Genomic DNA, 19051 nt, shown 5'->3' with positions numbered 1-19051 from the left:
ATGTCACTTGTGTGCTGCCCTCCTGTACGCTGTGAGACTCCGTTCTTTACTGAGTGCCACCAGTCAACTTAAAATAGGCTAAACCATCGTCTGTCACATCACAATGTCGTCACCATCGATGATAGCTGTCAATTATCGTCGACAGACGATGCTATCGTAATATCGCCCAACCCTATCTAGCTGAATCCTTGCTAATTGATTTATAGTTATGCACAGATCTTAAATGGGGTGTGGCAAGACTGATGGAATAAAAATAGGCTAGCTAAATTGTTCAGCTAAAACACTATATAAAATGGGGACTGAAATTATGTACACACTTGGACAAAATCAGTAGGCTTATCTGAGAGCTCTAAATATTGACAAAAACTCCCAGTTATTTATATGAACTGTTGGTGTGAATTATTTTCAGGCGACACAGAAGGAAAAGCAGGGATTGCTCTAGGAGTCCCAGAAGGTAAGCCCTCTGGGAGATTTGCACAGAAAACTCTTTCTTCTAGGACTACATAAATCTGGTGGTTATTAATGGTTGTGTTGTCTGTTTACAGAGGTAAGAAATACAAAACGAAAGCAAGGTATGGCAGCATGGAAAGGAGGCAGAGGTCCACTTCCAGGATGAAGAGCAGCAGAGATTAAGAGAGGAAGGAGTACAAGCACAAACCTATGAAGGTGAGAGGATGGTATAGTATAGGTGGTATAGTGACTGAAGTGTGGTTCACTGAATTTGTGTCTCATTGTAGTCCTTCACTGTAATCTTCAGCTTTTCGTTTTATGCTTATTATCACTGTAAAAATTAGCATACTATCTGCATGTCACCGAGCCTGTCTCAGAACACTGACCTACTTCTCACTGACAGCGCTAAAGATCACAACTCTGTGAAACTCCGCTCTTCATCTCTAGAATTGATAACAATCTGCAGACAGCTAACTTGGGGTTCAGCACACTTACTTTTGACACTTATTTTTTTTACATGGGAACGTGCCACTGCAAGTGTTGTTTTGTACAATGTGTGTGTAGATTGAACAGTGTTGCGCATAGCCATACTCTAGTTTAGAGGTTTTGGGCCTCACCCATTCTTGCCTGCAATATCTGTTTGGAATCTTTGGTGTTACATTGAAGTATGAAATAACAAGAAAAGGTATGTGGCGTGCAATAGAATAGGATGTTCAAAACATTTGTTTGAGGTGAGGCAAACTAAAGGTCAAGGTCTAAGTTTGGCAAGAGGGAAATTTCACAGCCTGGGAGGGGATTTTTTGGGGGGTATCTCAGTTTGTTCTGTCAATTCTCACATATAAACTTAATTGGGAGGAAGGATGTTTGAAAAAGTTTTAACATTTGTATCACAAACAATTTTGGGGTAAATCATGATGAAAGTGGCAATTTTAGGCCATTTTTAGCCAAGAGTGCTTTTAGCAATGCTGTCTCATCATCCTGTAACTCTTGACCATTTTATTACAATTGAGGATTTTAATCACAAGAGAAACATTGCTGGCGCAATACCTTTTTTTTTATCATGACTCCTGCTATTTCTATTCTGTGTAACACACAATTTGGTGCTTTTCTTGGCCAGGGCCCATTTGAAAAATCTCAATATGACTTCCCTGGATAAATAAATACACACAGTGCCTTCAGAAAGTATTCATACTCCTCGACTTATTCCACATTTTTTTGTGTTACAGTCTGAATTCAAAATGGATTCAATAGATTTTTTTTTCTAACACATCTACACGCAATACCCCATAAATACAAAGTGAAAAAAAAATTTTTTTTAAGTTAGGAGAAATATCTCATAAACATACAGTACCAGTCAAAAAAAGTTTGGCCACACCTACTCTTTCAAGGGTTTTTCTTTATTTTTACTATTTTCTACATTGTACAATGAAATAACACATATTATAGAATCATGTCGTAACCAAAAAAGTGTTAAACAAATCAAAATATATTTTAGATTAGTAGCCACCCTTTGTCTTGATGACAGCTTTGCACACTCTTGGCATTCTCTCAACCAGCTTCACCTGGAATGTTTTTCCAACAGTCTAGAAGGAGTTCCCACATATGCTGAGCACTTGTTGGCTGCTTTTCCTTCACTCTGCGGTCCAACTCATCCCAAACCATCTCAATTGGGTTGAGGTCAGGTGATTGTGGACGCCAGGTCATCTGATGCAGCACTCCATCACTTTCCTTCTTGGAACCAAAAATCTCAAATTTGGACTCATCAAACCAAAGGACAGATTTCCATCGGTCTACTGGCCATTGCACGTGTTTCTTGGCCCAAGCAAGTTTCTTCTTATTATTGGTATCGTTTAGTAGTGGTTTCTTTGCAGCAATTCGACCTATAAGACCTGATTCAGGCAGTCTCCTCTGAACAATTCATGTTGAGATTTGTCTGTTACTTGAACTCTGTGAAGCATTTATTAGGGCTGCAATTTGAGGTGCAGTTAACTCTAATGAACTTATCCTCTGCAGCAGAGGTAACTCTGGGTCTTCCTTTCCTGTGACGGGTCTCATGAGAGCCAGTTTCATCATAGCGCTTGATGGTTTTTGCGACTGTACTTGAAGTAACTTTAAAAGTTCTTGAAATGTTACGGATTGACTGACCTTCATGTCTTAAAGTAATGATGGATTTTCAATTGTCTTTGCTTATTTGAGCTGTTCTTGCCATAATTTGGACCTTTGCCAAATAGGGCTATCTTTTGTATACCACCCCTACCAACTGATTGGCTCAAACGCATTAAGAAGGAAAGAAATTCCAGAAATGTACTTTTACCAAGGCACACCTGTTAATTGAAATGCATTCCAGGTGCCTACCTCATGAAGCTGGTTGAGAGAATACCAAGAGTGTGCAAAGCTGTCATAACACTTTTTTGGTTACTACATGATTCCATATGTGTTATTTCATAGTTTTGATGTCTTAACTATTATTCTACAATGTAGAAAATAGTAAAAATAAAGAAAAACCCTTGAATGAGTTGGTGTGTCCAAACTTTTGACTGGTACTGTAAGTATTCACACCCCTGAGGCAATACTATGTAGAAGCACCTTTGGCAAAGATTACACCTGTGAGTCTTTCTGGGTAACTCTCTTAGCGCTTTTCACACCTGGATTGTGCAACATTTGTCCGTTTATTAATTTAAAAATTCTTCAACCTCTGTCAAATAGGTTGTTGATCATTGCTAGACAACCATTTCAGGTCTTGCCATCGATATTCAAATAGATTTACGTCAAAACTGTAACTCGGCCACTCAGGAACATTTACTGTGTTCTTGGTAAGCAACTCCAGTGTGGATTTGGCCTTGTGTTTTACATTATTGTCCTGCTGAAAGGTTAATTAATCTCCCAGTGTCTGGTGGAAGGCAGACTGAACCAGGTTTTCCTTTATGATTTTGCCTGTGCTTAGCTCCAATCCATTTATTTTTTTATCTTTAATTCCCCAGTCCTTAAAAATTACAAGCATACCCATTACATGCAACCACCACTATAATTGAAAATATGGAGAGTACTCAGTAATGTGTTGTATTGGATTTGCCTCAAACATACACTACATGACTAAAAGTATGTGGACACCTGCTCGTCGAACATCTCTTTCCAAAATCATGGGAATTAAAAGGGAGTTGATCCCTCCTTTGCTGCTATAACAGCCTGCACTCTTTTGGAAAGGCTTTCCACTAGATGTTGGAACATTGCTGTAAGAACTTGTTTCTATTCAGCCATGAGCATTAGTGAGGTCGAGCACTGATGTTGGGCGATTAGGCCTGGCTCGGAGTCGGCGTTCCAATTCATCCAAAAGGTGTTTGATGAGGTTGAGGTCAGGGCTCTGTGCAGGCCTGTCAAGTTAAGTTATTTCACACCAATCTCGACAGACCATTTCTGTATGGACCTTGCATTGTGCACGGGGGCATTCTCAACTGGAAAGGGCCTTCCCCAAACTGTTGCCACAAAGTTGGAAGCACAGAAGCATCTAGAATGTCATTGTATGCTGTACCATTAAGATTTCCCTTCACTGGAACTAAGGGGCCTAGCCCGAACCATGAAAAACAGCCCCAGACCATTATTCCTCCTCCACTAAACTTTACAGCTGGCACTGGATTCGGGCAGGTAGCATTCTACTGGCATCCGCCTAACCCAGATTTGTCCATCGGACTGCCAGATGGTGAAGCGTTATTCGTCACTCCAGAGAACGCGTTTCCACTGTTCCATAGTCCAAAGGCGGCGAGCTTTTCACCCCTCCAGCCCACGTGATCTGCGGCTGCTCGGACATGGAAACCCATTTCATGAAGCTCCCGACGAACAGTTATTGTGCTGACGTTGCCTCCAGTGGCAGTTTGGAACTCGTGAGTGTTGCAACCAAGGAAGTACATATATTTTTTGTTGTTGTTGTACTTTTACCCCCTTTTTCTCCCCAATTTTGTGGTATCCAATTGGTAGTTATAGTCTTGTCCCATTCCTGCAACTCCCCTACGGACTCGGGAGAGGCAAAGGTCAAGATCCATGCGTCCTCCAAAACACGACCCTGCCAAGCCGCACTGCTTCTTGACACACCGTTCGCTTAACCCGGACGCCAGCCTCACCAACGTATCAGAGGAAACACTGTCCAGCTTGCGACCAAAGTCAGCTTGTAGGGACCTGGCCCGCCACAAGGAGTCGTTATAGCGCGATGGGACAAGGAAATCCCTGCCGCCCAAACCCTCCCCTAACCCGGGTTACGCTGGGCCGATTGTGCGCCGCCTCATGGGCCTCCCGGTCGGCTGTGACACCGCCTGGGATCGAACCCGGGTCTGTAGTGACACCTCAAGCACCGTAGTACCTTAGACTCAGCGGTTCTGTTCAACAGCACTTCAGCACTCGGCGGTCCCGTTCTGTGAGCTTGTGCGGCCTACCACTTCGCGGCTGGGCCGTTGTTGCTCCTAGACGTTTCCAACTCACAATAACAGCACGTACAGTTGACCCGGGGCAGCTCAAGCAGGGCAGAAATTTGACAAATTGACTTGTTGGAAAGGTGGCATCCTGTGACAGTGCCACGTTGAAAGTCACTGAGCTCTTCAGTAAGGCCATTCTACTGACAATGTTTGTCAATAGAGATTGCATGACTGTGTGCTCGATTTTATACACCGGTCAGCAATGGGTGTGGATGAAATGGACAAATCACGTTAATTTGAAGGGGTGTCCACATACATTTGTATATATAGTGTATCTACAGGTAACTGCCAAAATGAAGTAAATGAGAGATTCAAAGTATATTGAAAGCTGGTGCTTACTCACAGGTGTGGATCCTGACTTAATTAAGCAATTAACATCCTATCATGCATAAAAATGTCCAGTTGGCCATTATTTTGGCTACCATGGCTAGAAGACAAGATCTCGGTGACTTTGAAAGAGGGGTCTCAAAGGAGCATAGGGTGTTTTAAAGGGTGTGTCACCAGATCTCAACCCAAATAAACACTTATGGAAGTCTCAGCAGTGGTGTCTGGGACAGCGTTTTCCTCCATCAAGAAAACACCAAAACAGGTCCATTATGCCAGTTTACATAAACAGAGAATAAAATGGTTTCTAATCCATGATTTCATTTAAAACCATTAAAAAGTCCCATTCATATAAAGAGCAGTCAATCAACACCTCTCTTGTGAAAGGTCTGCTTCTTGGACAATCCCTCAACACACGATCTTGTGACTACCACATAGCAGCTATCAATACATGTATTGACAGGATAACAGCTTGAGTTTGTGATGAGTTCCCCTACATCATTAAACATTCCAGAATTATGACAATCCCATCGTGTTGAGAGCTCTAAATCCGTCTGAGAATATCACAGTGAGATGAAACCACAATGGATGGTCTTGCTAGACTGTCACTGTTCATTTGCCATCTCCCAAGCTGGGCTCAGAGGAAGAGATTCATTGTTTGAATAGGCCAGAAATGTGACACGTCACTGCCTATGCAAATGTGGGGTCTCAAACCTGACGCTTCAGGTCAGCTCTGCTTAGAGAGTGTAAACGGAGAGCAGGCAGATGGGGCTTTTTGGCATTATAAGTAACGGGACCCTACGGCGTAACAGAGCGCTTTGTACACTAAAATATCAGTCGGAACCAGTCCAGAACCGCTCAAACACCTAACAATATGCTAGTTGACAGGGTCACACTGATGGCAGCCGGTGGCTCTGTTACATAGAGAAAGGCCTAGAATGTTTGCACAACATCTCAGTGAGAAAAGCAGATTCTAGAATCTACAATAAACATTCTCAAAGAACCATGGTTTACACCTTAGTGTTCTGAGTCGGACTGGTGCTGCCTTGGGTCTGGTGGATGTAATCTAACTCTGGTCTGGCTTGACTGATCTGGCTTGACTGATCTGGCTTGACTGATCCTGGGATTCAAATGATGACAATGATGATGACGACGTATTGGTTGGAACACACTGTGGCATAGCCTGTTGGAAGAGTTCCATGGTGGTGTAATCACTTAGAAAGGCCAAAGGGTGGCACTGGTGGGCCACCGTACTGATGAGGACAGGGTCCGTCTGTCTCATGTCTGTGGGAATAGATGTAATGGTGTCAGAAGTTGGATCTTGAGCTCTGTCTGTGGCTATGGTTGACAGAGAAGGCCCTTGGCTCTCCTCATGGTCTGTGTTGAGGTGTAGACAGGAGTCAGCATTGCGATGGAGGTTGCCAACAAGAGACATTTCTTCTCTTCCATCGACAATGTGTAGACTGTTGGAGTCCCCCTGCTCTTCCTTCAACATCTGTCGGTTGATGAGCTCCAGGAGTTCCTATGAGAATCAATCAATCTTTATTGTCCCGGAGGCGGAAGAAAACCAACAGCAACAGGACATGATCTGAGACATGCTATAAAAATGCAATGAAACTCTCCTGTATAATTATACCATTTTCTTACCAGATCACAGACACCAACTATTTTCTGGATGGCATTGCTGTTACCTGGATTGGGGATATTCGGCCAAAGTCGTTTCTTTGCTCTGAAAATACAACACGTTGACATGTAATTAATTCCATCACTTGAATTTCACTGGACAACAGTTAAGAACAAAGCAGAAGGAATAGATATAAATACACCTTTGACCTAGAAACATGACGACTGTACCTTTTTAACAGCTGAGAGCTGAGATGAACCACCAGTAAGAGTAAAGTTACTCCAACAATGGTCCCTGCTATCACCCCACTCACCATCAGGGATGCTGGTGATTGATCAACAAGCAACCCTTCAGGTTTGGTTTCAAAGTATGCAGCTGAGCTTCTCACTCCCATTCCTGCACCAGTGAAGGCAGACAACTGGACTCGGTACATAGTATTGCTCTGTAGGTCTACCAACTCATAGCTGGTCGAACCAGCATCCACAGTGATGTCTGTTGCAGCGAGAACAGCAATAGTTAAAGTCAGTGACACATCAGAATAAGAAGTAGTAACCTCACAAGAATAATTTTAAGGAAGTTAACACTTCAACAACGGTTCTTGTTTTAAACTCTAGCCTTTTGGGAACTAGATAAGGTGGTAAGAATATCTGTTAGTGTGCAGGAAGGCTTAACTTCTAAAAAAAAAAAAAAAAAGAAGTGTACATATTTATCAGATATTAGTCACAAACTATAAAAGATTCTACATGTGATATGTAAAAGACAGTAGGAGAAGTCACACACTGTTCTTTTTGCTGCTCACATTCTACTGTATGAATACTCACTCACTGCACGTCTCTTGGGCCAACATCAACTTTGCACCTGTTTGTGAACATCCAAATAAACACGACATGAATTAATCTTACTTGGTTCAGTATCTGTCCAGTCCTGCAGCCTGTCTGTGTAATGGAGGAAGTAGCCCAGCAGGAAACCTCTGTTGTCCTCCTCGGGGACGGCCGTCCACTCCAGCACCATGGAACTCTGGCTAACATTACTGCTGCTGATGTTCCCTGGGGCACTGATGGGGGCTGAGAGGAAAAGACACTGAATCTGATCGCAATGCATTGATGACTAATTGGTTGGGTTGTTTGATTTAGACATATAGGTGCTAAGGTGTAATGTACTTATCTCCAACCAGCTTGTAAGTATATGAAGTGCCTCCCTGTGTCTGCGCTTATGGTATGCGTTTGTGTGACGATGAGATGCCACTTGTGTTCTACTCTAGCACTGGATTCATCTAGTACAACCCCAAGGAGATGTTAGGTGTGGCCTTAATATCAGTTGAATTTTAGACTCACATCCTTCAGTGAAGAAGGCCTGGATACTCCCATAGGTGTTCTCGCTGTTGTTGATGAACTTCAGGTTGCAGGGCTCTTTATGTGGCCTTGTGTGCAGAGTGAAGGTGTACTTCTTATACAGCTCTAATGGCTCTATAATTCATACAGCAACAAGAGTGGTTTTAATTGGGGAAACATCTTTCATCAGGACAAACTGGTGGTAGGCAGCGTATATCTGTTAAACATATGCAATGTGTAGCTCTGGTTATGCTGTATCTGAAAATGTGAATCCACTGTTGTTTTCATGTTAACACAGGAGAGAGGTATGTACCCTACCCTCCAAGTGTATGACTTCGTAGTTGTTCTCATCCTCATAGAAGGACTTGTGAGCAGCTTTCTCTCCTCTCGTCCACCACTCCACTGAGAAGCAGGAGTAGGTTGTGATCAGGTCATCCACCCAGGAGACAGTGAAGGACATGTTGCCATTGAATGTCACATTCAGCTTCCCATATAAGTCTGTAGAGACAAGCCAAACGACACGTCAAGGTCCTTTCTCCTGCACCTGAGATGTCCCACTTCAACAGGCTGATTTCAAGCACTGTTAAAATAGAAAGACTCAAAACCGCATCATTGTGTCATGAAACCATGAAAAGTAGTGCACCTAAGCTGAGATATGGTGTTTCATCATCAAGCGCTATGAAAAACTAGCTCTCATGAGAAGCGCCACAAGAAAGGAAGACCCAAACTATTAGAGATACTAGTCTCATAAATTGCAGCACAAATAAATGCTTCATAGTTCAAGTAACTGACACATCTCAACACCAACTGTTCAGAGGAGACTGCATGAATCAGGCCTCATGGTCGAATTGCTGCAAAGAAACCACTACTAAAAGGACACCAATAAGAAGAAGAGACTTGCTTGGGCCAAGAAACACGTGCAATCAACATTAGACTGGTGGAAATTTGTCCTTTGGTCTGGTGAGTCCAAATTTGAGATTTTTGGTTCCAACCGCCGTGTCTTTGTGAGACGCAGAGTAGGTGAACGGATGATGTCAGCATGTGTGGTTCTCACCGTGAAGCATGGAGGAGGAGGTGTGATCGTGTGGGGGTGCCTTGCTGGTGACACTGTCTGTGATTTATTTAGAATTCAAGGCACACTTAACCAGCATGGCTACCACAGCATTCTGCAGTGATACGCCATCACATCTGGCTTGCACTTAGTGGGACTATAATTTGTTTTCAACAGGACAATGACACAACACACCTCCAGGCTGTGTAAGTGCTATATGACCAAGAAGGAGAGTGCTACATCAGATAACCTGGCCTCAACAATCACCCAAACTCAACCCAATTGAGATGGTTTAGGACGAGTTGGACCGCAGAGTGAAGGAAAAGCAGCCAACAAGTGCTCAGCATATGTGGGAACTCATCATTAGAGCCAGTTTCATCATAGCGCTTGATGGTTTTTGTAACTGCACTTGAAGAAACTTTCAAAGTCGTCTTAAAGTAATGATGGACTGTTGTTTCTCTTTGCTTATTTGAGCTGTTCTTGCCATAATATGGACTTTGTGTTACACCAAATAGGGATATGTTCTGTATACCAACCCTACCTTGTCACAAGACAACTGAGTGGCTCAAACGCATTAAGGAAGAAATTCCACAAATTAACTTTTAACAAAGCACACCTGTTAATTAAAATGCATTCCAGGTGATTATGTCATGAAGCTGGTTGAGAGAATACCAAGGATGTGCAAAGCTATCATCAAGGCAAAGGGTGGCTACTTTGAAGAATCTCAAATATAAAATATATTTTGATTTGTTTAACACTTGTTTGGTTATTACATGATTCCATATGTGTTATATGTAGAAATAGTAAAAATAAAGAAAAACCCTTGAATGAGTAGGTGTGTCCAAACGTTTGACTGGTACTATATTTGGAGACTTAAGTGCCAAAAATAAATACATTTTGGGGGCGACTATCTATTGTTCCATGTAGTGAATCTGTTCTTCAATGCGTTTGTATGGGCTAGTAGCAATAACGGCAAATACAATTTTTTATAAAAACATTTTGGGGATACTTCAAGGGGTCTTAAAATTCTAAATCAAGTTGCAAAATGATCCTTTGTATGACCTTCGGTTCCATGTAGCTTAGTAGAACCTCCCCCGTTTTGTGAGTCTTGTGAAACCGTTGTTGCTGTTTCAGTGCATGTAAAAGGCAACATCAAAACATAAATGGCAGACTGTGTCTCTCTTATACAATCAAATGGTTTTCAAATGACAATTCTTTATACTGTAAATATTGATTGATGATGATTTTCAGACAATATTTTAATTGACCATTGTGGTCCCACTTCAAATGATGTTCAGCTTATTAAGGCGTCATTAGGCCTTCCTAAGCAGTACGTTAAATGTGTTACAAAGTACCTATAACCGTATGTCATGCTTCATAAAGGGTTCATAAATGTGGCATGACTGTGACATAATCACCAATGCCATATGTGACATAACCCACTATATGGAATATGATATAGACATGTGCTTTATAGTGGGTGACATGTTGTGCTGAAGGATGGCATACGTTCTAAAGTGATGTCGTGTTAGTCACATAACACCTAATCTTGTTCCCAGACACTTTTGCCCCAAATGGTCTGGTGGACCAACACATTGGTTAAGGTTACGTTTAAAATACATTTTTAGAAGATAATGGTTTAGCCATTTTCTGGTCACTCCCACTAAGGTCAACTTTGAATGGTTGATGTTCCAGGCTTATATGTGCAGTGTGCGCAATAGTCTGGGGACAGCGTTACACCAAGAAACAATTACCTTGACAAAGCCCCCAACCTAACGAAATTGAATGTGACTTTCTTCTGGAACCAAGTTACATGTTCGTTAGTACACAAACATGCACACAGCAAAATCAAATCACATGCGCCGAATACAACAAGAGTAGACTTCACTGTGAAATGCTTACTTACAAGCCCTTTAACCAACAGTGCAGTTCAAGAAGAATTAAGAAAATATTTACCAACTAAACTAAAGTAAAAAATATTAAAAAAGCTAAAATAATAGTATAATAAAAAGTAACACAATAACAATCCAATAATGAGAATATATACAGGGGGTACCGGTACTGAGTCAGTGTGCGGGGATACAGGTTAGTTGAGGTAATTTGTACATGTTGGTAGAGGTGAAGTGACTATGCATAGATAATAAACAGTGAGTAGCAGCAGTATACAAAACAAATGGAGGGGGGGAGGGGGTCAATGTAATAGTCCGGTGGCCATTTGATTAATTGTTCAGCAGCCTTATGGCTTGGGGGTAGAAGCTGTTAAGGAGCCTTTTGGTCCTAGAATTGGCACTCCGGTACCACTTGCCGTGTGGTAGCAGATTAAACAGTCTGTGACTTGGATGCCTGGAGTCTGACAGTTTTATGGGCTCTCCTCTGATGGGCTCTCCTCTCCTCTATTTTATAGGTCCTGGATGACAGGAAGCTTGGCCCCAGTGATGTACTGGGCCGTACACACTACCCTCTGTAGCGCCTTACGGTCAGATGCCGAGCAGTTGCCATACCAGGCAGTGATGCAACCAGTCAGGATGCTCTCAATGGTGCAGCTGTAAAACTTTTTGAGGATCTGAGGACCCACGCCAAATATTTTCAGTCTCCTGAGAGGGAAAAGGTTTTGTCGTGCCCTCTTCACAACTGTCTTGGTGTGTTTGGACCATGATAGTTCGTAGGGGATGTGGACACCAAGGAACTTGAAACTCTCGACCCGCTCCACTACAGCCCTGTTGTTGTTAATGGGGGCCTGTTCGGCCTGCCTTTTCCTGTAGTCCACGATCAGCTCCTTTGTCTTGTTCACATTGAGTGAGAGGTTGTTGTCCTGGCACCACACTGCCAAGTCTCTGACCTCCTCCCTATAGGCTGTCTCATTGTTGTCGGTGATCAAGCCTACCACTGTTGTGTTGTCAGCAAACTTAATGATGGTGTTGGAGTCGTGTTCGGCCATGCAGTCGTGGGTGAACAGGGAGTACAGGAGGGGACTAAGTACACACCCCTGAGGGGCCCCAGTGTTGAGGATCTGCGTGGGAGATGTGTTGTTGCCTACCCTTACCACCTGGGGGCGGCCCGTCAGGAAGTCCAGGATCCAGTTGCAGAGGGAGGTGTTTAGTCCCAGGGTCCTTAACTTAGTGATGAGCTTCGTGGGCACTATAGTGTTGAACGCTGAGCTGTAGTCAATGAAAAGCATTCTCACATAGGTGTTCCGAGATTGCGTCATCTGTGGATTTGTTGGGGCGGTATGAGAATTGGAGTGGATCTAGGGTATCCGGGAGGATGCTGTTGATGTGAGCTTTCAAAGCCCTTCATGTTTACAGACGTGAGTGCTACAGGGCAGTAATCATTTAGGCGGGTTACCTTCGCTTCCTTGGGCACAGGGACTATGGTGGTCTGCTTGAAACATGTAGATATTACAGACTGAGTCAGGGAGAGGTTGAAAATGTCAGTGAAGACACCTGCCAGTTGGTCCGCGCATGCTCGAAGTACACGTTCTGGTAATCCGTCTGGCCCCGCGGCTTTGTGAATGTTGACCTGTTTAAAGGTCTTGCTCACATCGGCTACCGACAGCGTTATCACATAGTCATCCAAAACAGCTGGTGCTCTCGTGCTTCAATGTTGCTTGCCTCGAGTTTGTGGTGAGTAATCGCTGTTCTGATGTCCAGAAGTTATTTTCGGTCATAATAGACGGTAGCAGCAACATTATGTATAAAATAAGTAAAAAAATAAGTTACAAACAACACAAAAAACTAACTAAATAACTAACTAAATAGCACAATTGGTCAGGAACATGTAAAACGTCAGCCATCCTCTTCGGCGCCATCTTAGACAAGATGATCCTTACAGCGTGGTGACAAATCTACCCACTCCCCCACTGAAAGATCAGCCACAAAATGTTGTCACCATTGTAACAGGTTGTAATCAAGCCCTGGTCTCCAGAAGAGGCATACCTGGTGAGGTAGTCTCAGGTCGGACTACACCAAATCATCTTGGTTCTGACACGCACACACACACAATCGCAAGCTTTACAGGTTCGTCTACCCATTTAAATACCGCTCACATCCTACAGTAACCTTCATAAATCAGCAGAACGTTAATAACCTATTTATTGACACTTTATGTAGCGTCCTGTAATACTTAGTTTGAAGTGAGACACCTTCGGTCTTTCATAACATATCCATAAAGACTCTATATCGCATGACGCTGTACTTCATTTAAAGTCAAACTCCTTTTGTCATTCATAGCACATACATAAATGCCTTGTATCATATGACGCTGTACTTACTATAAAGTCAGACACCTTTGGTCATAATCATAACACATACATAAAGGCTTAATGATGTAAACACAAATGTATTAACACTTAGGGAATTATCAACCAAAACAAATCAACTTTAAAGACCTGTTTAAACCATACATTTCCTTTTATTTGTACATTTTTTAAACAATACAAATACATGAAGTTTCAAAAAGTCCAGCAATGTTCAACAATTACATTGTACATTAAACAGGGCTGTGAATAGTGTAGCTTGTCCCTGAGCTGGCAGACAAATGGTTCTTGCCTGCTGCTGGAGGTACTGCATGTTGGTTCCAAACTTAAAGAAAGTTAGCAGTTCTGTTAGGAAATGGCTTTGTCACACCATCTGAATATGGTCATTTCTGTGGTGCGCCAGAAACTCTAATGGGATGATGGGAAACTCCATTCAATCCGTATTATTATTTTCCTCTTTCATTTACAAATCTCATGACTTGACTATGAGACGTGGTTGTATCTAGGGGGATTTGTATTTCGCCTAGCCTGCTCGCTAGCAAAATCTTGGCAAGCTATCAATTGCTGTGAAGTCACCAAAATAATTTGAAATAACAATTGAGGTAGCTACAGTATGCAATCTAATTCATTGTCACGGCCAATGCTGGAAGAAGACCAAAGCGCAGCGTGGTGAGCATTCATTTCTGTTTATTTAGGTAAATGTCGCCAACAAAACAAAGAAACGACCGTGAAGCTTAACATAGGCTCAACAAAACAAAGAAAACGACCGTGAAGCTTAACATAGGCTATGATGCCTCTAACAAAGTCAACTTCCCACAAAGACAGGTGAGAAAAAGGCTGCCTAAGTATGGTTCTCAATCAGAGACAACGATAGACAGCTGTCCCTGATTGAGAACCCTACCCGGCCAAAAACATAGAAATACAAATAATAGAACATAGAATACCCACCCCAACTCACACCCTGACCAAACCAAAATAGAGACATAAAAAAGATCTCTAAGGTCAGGGCGTGACATTCATCACTGAACTACAACAAACAAATTTAAATTACAATAAATAAAGGCTAACTTACTTGTTTTTTGCTGTCCAATGGTAGCACAAGTGGGTATTTGATTTGCGAACTCATCACATGATCTGCTTCTCGTCAGCAACACTACAAAAGTACTTCCGGGTCATGGAATTTCTGAAATATTCTAAATACAAGTCCCCCACGTAATAGTAGAAAAGTGTCAATAACCATTCAATTATTCAAAATAATTGTCTAAACATTAACAATGATTCATATTTAAGTCACATTTGCTTAAAATGTGTTTTACACGAAGAAAAATATAAACGCAACATGCACCAATTTCAAAGACTTTACTGAGTTACAGTTCATTTCAGGAAATCACTCAATTGAATTTAATTAATTTGGGCCTAATCTATGAATTTCACATGACTGGGAATACAGATATGCATCTGTTAGTAACAGATACCTTAAAAAAAAAGTAGGGTCGTGGATCAGATAACCAGTCAGTATCTGGTGTGACCACCATTTTTTTCATGCAGTGCGACGTATCTCCTTCACGTAGAGTTGATCAGACAGTTGATTGTGGCCTGTGGAATGTTGTCCGACTCCTCTTTAATGGCTGTGCGAAGTTTCTGGATATTGGCGGGAACTGGAACATGTTGGAATTGTGTACAGATCCTTGCGACATGGGGCTGTGCATTTTCATGCTGAAACATGACTTGATGGATGAATGGCACAACAATCGGCCTCAGGATCTCGTAAAGGTATCTCTGCGCTTTCAAATTGCCATCGATAAAATGTAATTATGTTCGTTGTCCGTAGCTTATGCCTGGCCATAATATAACCTCACCACCATGGGGCACTCTGTTCACAGCACTGACATCAGCAAACCGCTCGCCCACATGACGCCATCTGCCCGGTACAGTTGAAACCGATATTCATCCGTGAAGAGCACACTTCTCTAGCAAGCTAGTGTCCATCGAAGGTGAGCATTTGCCCACTGAAGTCAGCTACGACGCCGAACTGCAATCAGGTCAAATCAAATCAAATTTTATTTGTCACATGCACCGAATACAACAGGTGTAGGTAAACCTTACCATGAAATGCTTACTTACAAGCCCTTAAATAACAATGCTATTTAAATGATAAAGAGTTACCTGTCTAACAGAACACAGAGGGTGTTATTTAATGGAAGCCTCTCCAACATAATCCAGGTTGAATCAGGAATTCCCCAGGGCAGCTGTCTAGGCCCCTTAATTTTTTCAATCTTTACTAATGACATGTCACTGGCTTTGAGTAAGGCCAGTATGTCTGTGTATGCAGATGACTCAACACTACACACGTCAGCTACTACAGCGACTGAACTGACCAACACTTAACAAAGAGGTGCAGTTAGTTTCGGAGTGGGTGGCAAGGAATAAGTTAGTCCTAAATATTTCTCAAACTAAAAGTGTTGTATTTGGGACAAATAATTCACTAAGCCTTAAACATAAACATTGTAATGAATAATGTGGAAATTGAGCAAGTTGAGGTGAATAAACTGCTTGGAGTAACTCTGGATTGTAAACTGTCATGGTCAAAACATATTGAAACAACAGTAGCTAAGATGGGGAGAAGTCTGTCCATAATAAAGCGCTGCTCTACATTCTTAACAACACTTTCAACAAGGCAGGTCCTCCAGTCCCTAGTTTTGTCGCACCTGGACTACTGTTCAGTCATGTGGTTAGGTGCCACAAAAAGGGACTTAGGAAAAAGAGGTCTCTTCAGTCTCCAAGTCCAGAACAGACTATGGGAGGCACACAGTACTACATAAAGCCATGACTACATGGAACTCTATTCCACATCAAGTAACTGATGCAAGCAGTTAAATTCGATTTAAAAAACAGTTACAAACGTACCTTATATAACGTAGACTGTGAAGCAACACAAACCAGGCACAGACACATGCATACACACAATAACATACTCACTATACACACACACACATGGATTTTGTACTGTAGATATGTGGTAGTGGTGGAGTAGGGGCCTGAGGGTACACAGTGTGTTGTGAAACTATTGTAATGTTTTTAAAATTGTATAAACTGTCTTAATTTTGCTGGACCCCAGGAAGAGTAGCTGCTGCCTTGGAATATGGAATACATATAGACTTAAACGGAACCCAAACCGGCTGCGCGAGTGCGCCATTGTGCACTATCATGCATACATTTATTTTGTCCCCCTACCTCAAACGCGATTACGACACGCAGGTTAAAATATCAAAACAAACTCTGAACCAATTACATTAATTTGGGGACAGGTCGAAAAGCATGAAACATGTATGGCAATTTAGCTAGTTAGCTTGCACTTCCTAGCTAATTTGTCCTATTTAGCTAGCTTGTTGTTGCTAGCTAATTTGTCCTGGGATATAAACATTGAGTTGTTATTTTACCTGAAATGCACAAGGTCCTCTACTCCGACAATTAATCCACACATAAAACAGTCAACCGAATCGTTTCTAGACCTCTCTCCTCCTTCTAGGCTTTTTCATCTTTGAACTTATATGGTGATTGGCATCTACACTTTCATAGTATTACCACGACAACCGGCAAAACATTTAGTCTTTCATTCACCCACGTGGGTATAACCAATGAGGAGATGGCACGTGGGTAGCACGAGAGGCAGGACTTGCAGCGCGATATGTGTCAGAAATAGGAAAGACTTCTATTTTAGCCCTTGGCAACGCAGACGCTCGTTGGCGTGCGCGAGCAGTGTGGGTTCAATAATTGAATAACATGGATTTCTAAATTTATTTTGCGACGCGAGCGGTCTGGTCAGCCTATAAGAGCAATAACTATTCTGGGTGCTACAGTAAAAGTATTGTAGGGAATACTCAGTAGGGTCTGTAGAATGTATATATGGTGTCATTTCATGGGGCTCCAAATAATACATGTTGCTGGCCTTTTACTCCACCCATTTCATTGGAGGCCGAATCACATCACGTGTGCGCTTACTACGCTAGTCATCCTCTGATGTGGTTTATGCATTGTTGTGAACACATAAAATCCAATTTTGTTTTATGTAGTGTTTATGAAGGCTTTATGAATGGGTCAAGGAGACACTGGGAATTGAATACTTTTCCTAGGGCACTAATTATAGGCTACACTTGCCAGGCCCATTGTGAAATTCGTCTCAACATTGGGGGCAGCTCAGTTGCCTCTAGTTTTAATGTTACAAAACACATCATTTTAACAGTGTACTGTTAAGCAGGAGAGCAACTAGTAAATCATTTCTGATGCAAAAACTGAACTGAACTAATAATACTTCAGGCAAAAATAGTTAATAAATCCTAACATGGCCTGAGTGTATGATCCCGATATCGGAGGATAACGGTACATAGCTATTTCTACCTTTGTCGTCCAGTGGAGGTATTGTCCTTTGTGCTGCAGGTGAGGTCCCAGCCTTGTTGAGGGCTGTGATGGTGAGGTGGTAGGCTGAGTGAGACAGAGCCAGTCTGAGTAGGGTCCTGCTGGTGTTGAAGGCCTCAATGGGGTCCTCTCCTGAGGCCTTCCCCACTGTCACACTGTAGCCCTCCGCTAACTCACTGGCTGCAAACTGGAACGAAAATTGTAGCTGCAAGGTTACAAGCCTAACCATAGATTTATACAACATGTGTTACGCATAGTGTAGTGCAATAAACTATTGTATTACTTTATACCTACAGCTGTTGTAGATATTGTGTTTAAAAATCATGCAGGTTAACTAACAAACGTAGTATTGTATAAATTACCTTCCATTTTATGATCACTAATCTACTTCCTCTGGTTTGTGGAAAATCTTCTACCATCTCAATGACAGGCTTATCAGTAAGTTCTAAAAGATATTAAATGAAATGGACACGTTGCTTATTCGATGTTGAACGTCAGTAGATCAGTAGAGAATTGATTGAAATTGCAGCTTTAGGTAAAAGGTAAACTCACCAGGTGGAACAGTGAAATTCTTGCTCCAGGGGCACTGTGTACATTTGTCATTAGCCACACACTGTATTTGCACCATATAGGACAGTGAGGAGTTAAGATTACCCAGAGTGCACCTATTGCTATCCTTGGATTGCACTGGTGGCTATAGAGAACACAAATGAGAGGTTAGGTCAGTATACCTTGAGAGAAAAAAACGGGGTAAAGTTGTATATTCTACATGGTCTTCTCCAGTCTTGGACAACTAGGTTTGATTTCCCGGACACAGATTAGGCCTAATCCTGGACTGAAATTAACTTTCAATGAAGATTCTCCAATGACGAGGCTTAATCTGTGTTCAGGACTAGTCTTATTTTGTGACCAGGGAACTGGCTCCAAGAGTTTCACTATTCATGCCAGCTTGTTTCAAGTCTATAATCTATTTTATAACTGCCAAAACAGAGGAAACACCAACATAAATAGTCTTAATAGGGCATTGGGACACCGCGAGCCACCAGATCAGCTTCAATGCGCCTTGGCATAGATTCTATTAGTCTCTGGAACTCTAATGGAGGGATGCGACACAATTCTTCCATGAGAAATTCCATA

General features: G+C 42.1%; 1 protein-coding gene across 1 annotated transcript; it reads right to left on the bottom strand.

The window, feature by feature from the left end:
* Positions 1-1874: 1874 nt before the first annotated feature.
* On the bottom strand, positions 1875-18787 carry LOC129863835 (interleukin-6 receptor subunit beta-like). Its single transcript, XM_055936144.1, has 9 exons — positions 18467-18787; positions 18277-18359; positions 17897-18101; positions 8511-8690; positions 8196-8327; positions 7764-7925; positions 7092-7353; positions 6885-6966; positions 1875-6759 (listed from the first exon to the last, which is right to left on the bottom strand). The coding sequence occupies exons 1-9, from the start codon at positions 18540-18542 to the stop codon at positions 6304-6306; spliced, it is 1638 nt and encodes a 545-aa protein (XP_055792119.1). The 5' UTR covers positions 18543-18787; the 3' UTR covers positions 1875-6303.
* Between the last annotated feature and the right edge of the window lie 264 nt (positions 18788-19051).

Source organism: Salvelinus fontinalis, chromosome 10 (assembly GCF_029448725.1).
Source record: "Salvelinus fontinalis isolate EN_2023a chromosome 10, ASM2944872v1, whole genome shotgun sequence".
Taxonomy (NCBI): domain Eukaryota; kingdom Metazoa; phylum Chordata; class Actinopteri; order Salmoniformes; family Salmonidae; genus Salvelinus; species Salvelinus fontinalis.
This window is presented reverse-complemented; position numbering and strand designations above follow the sequence as displayed.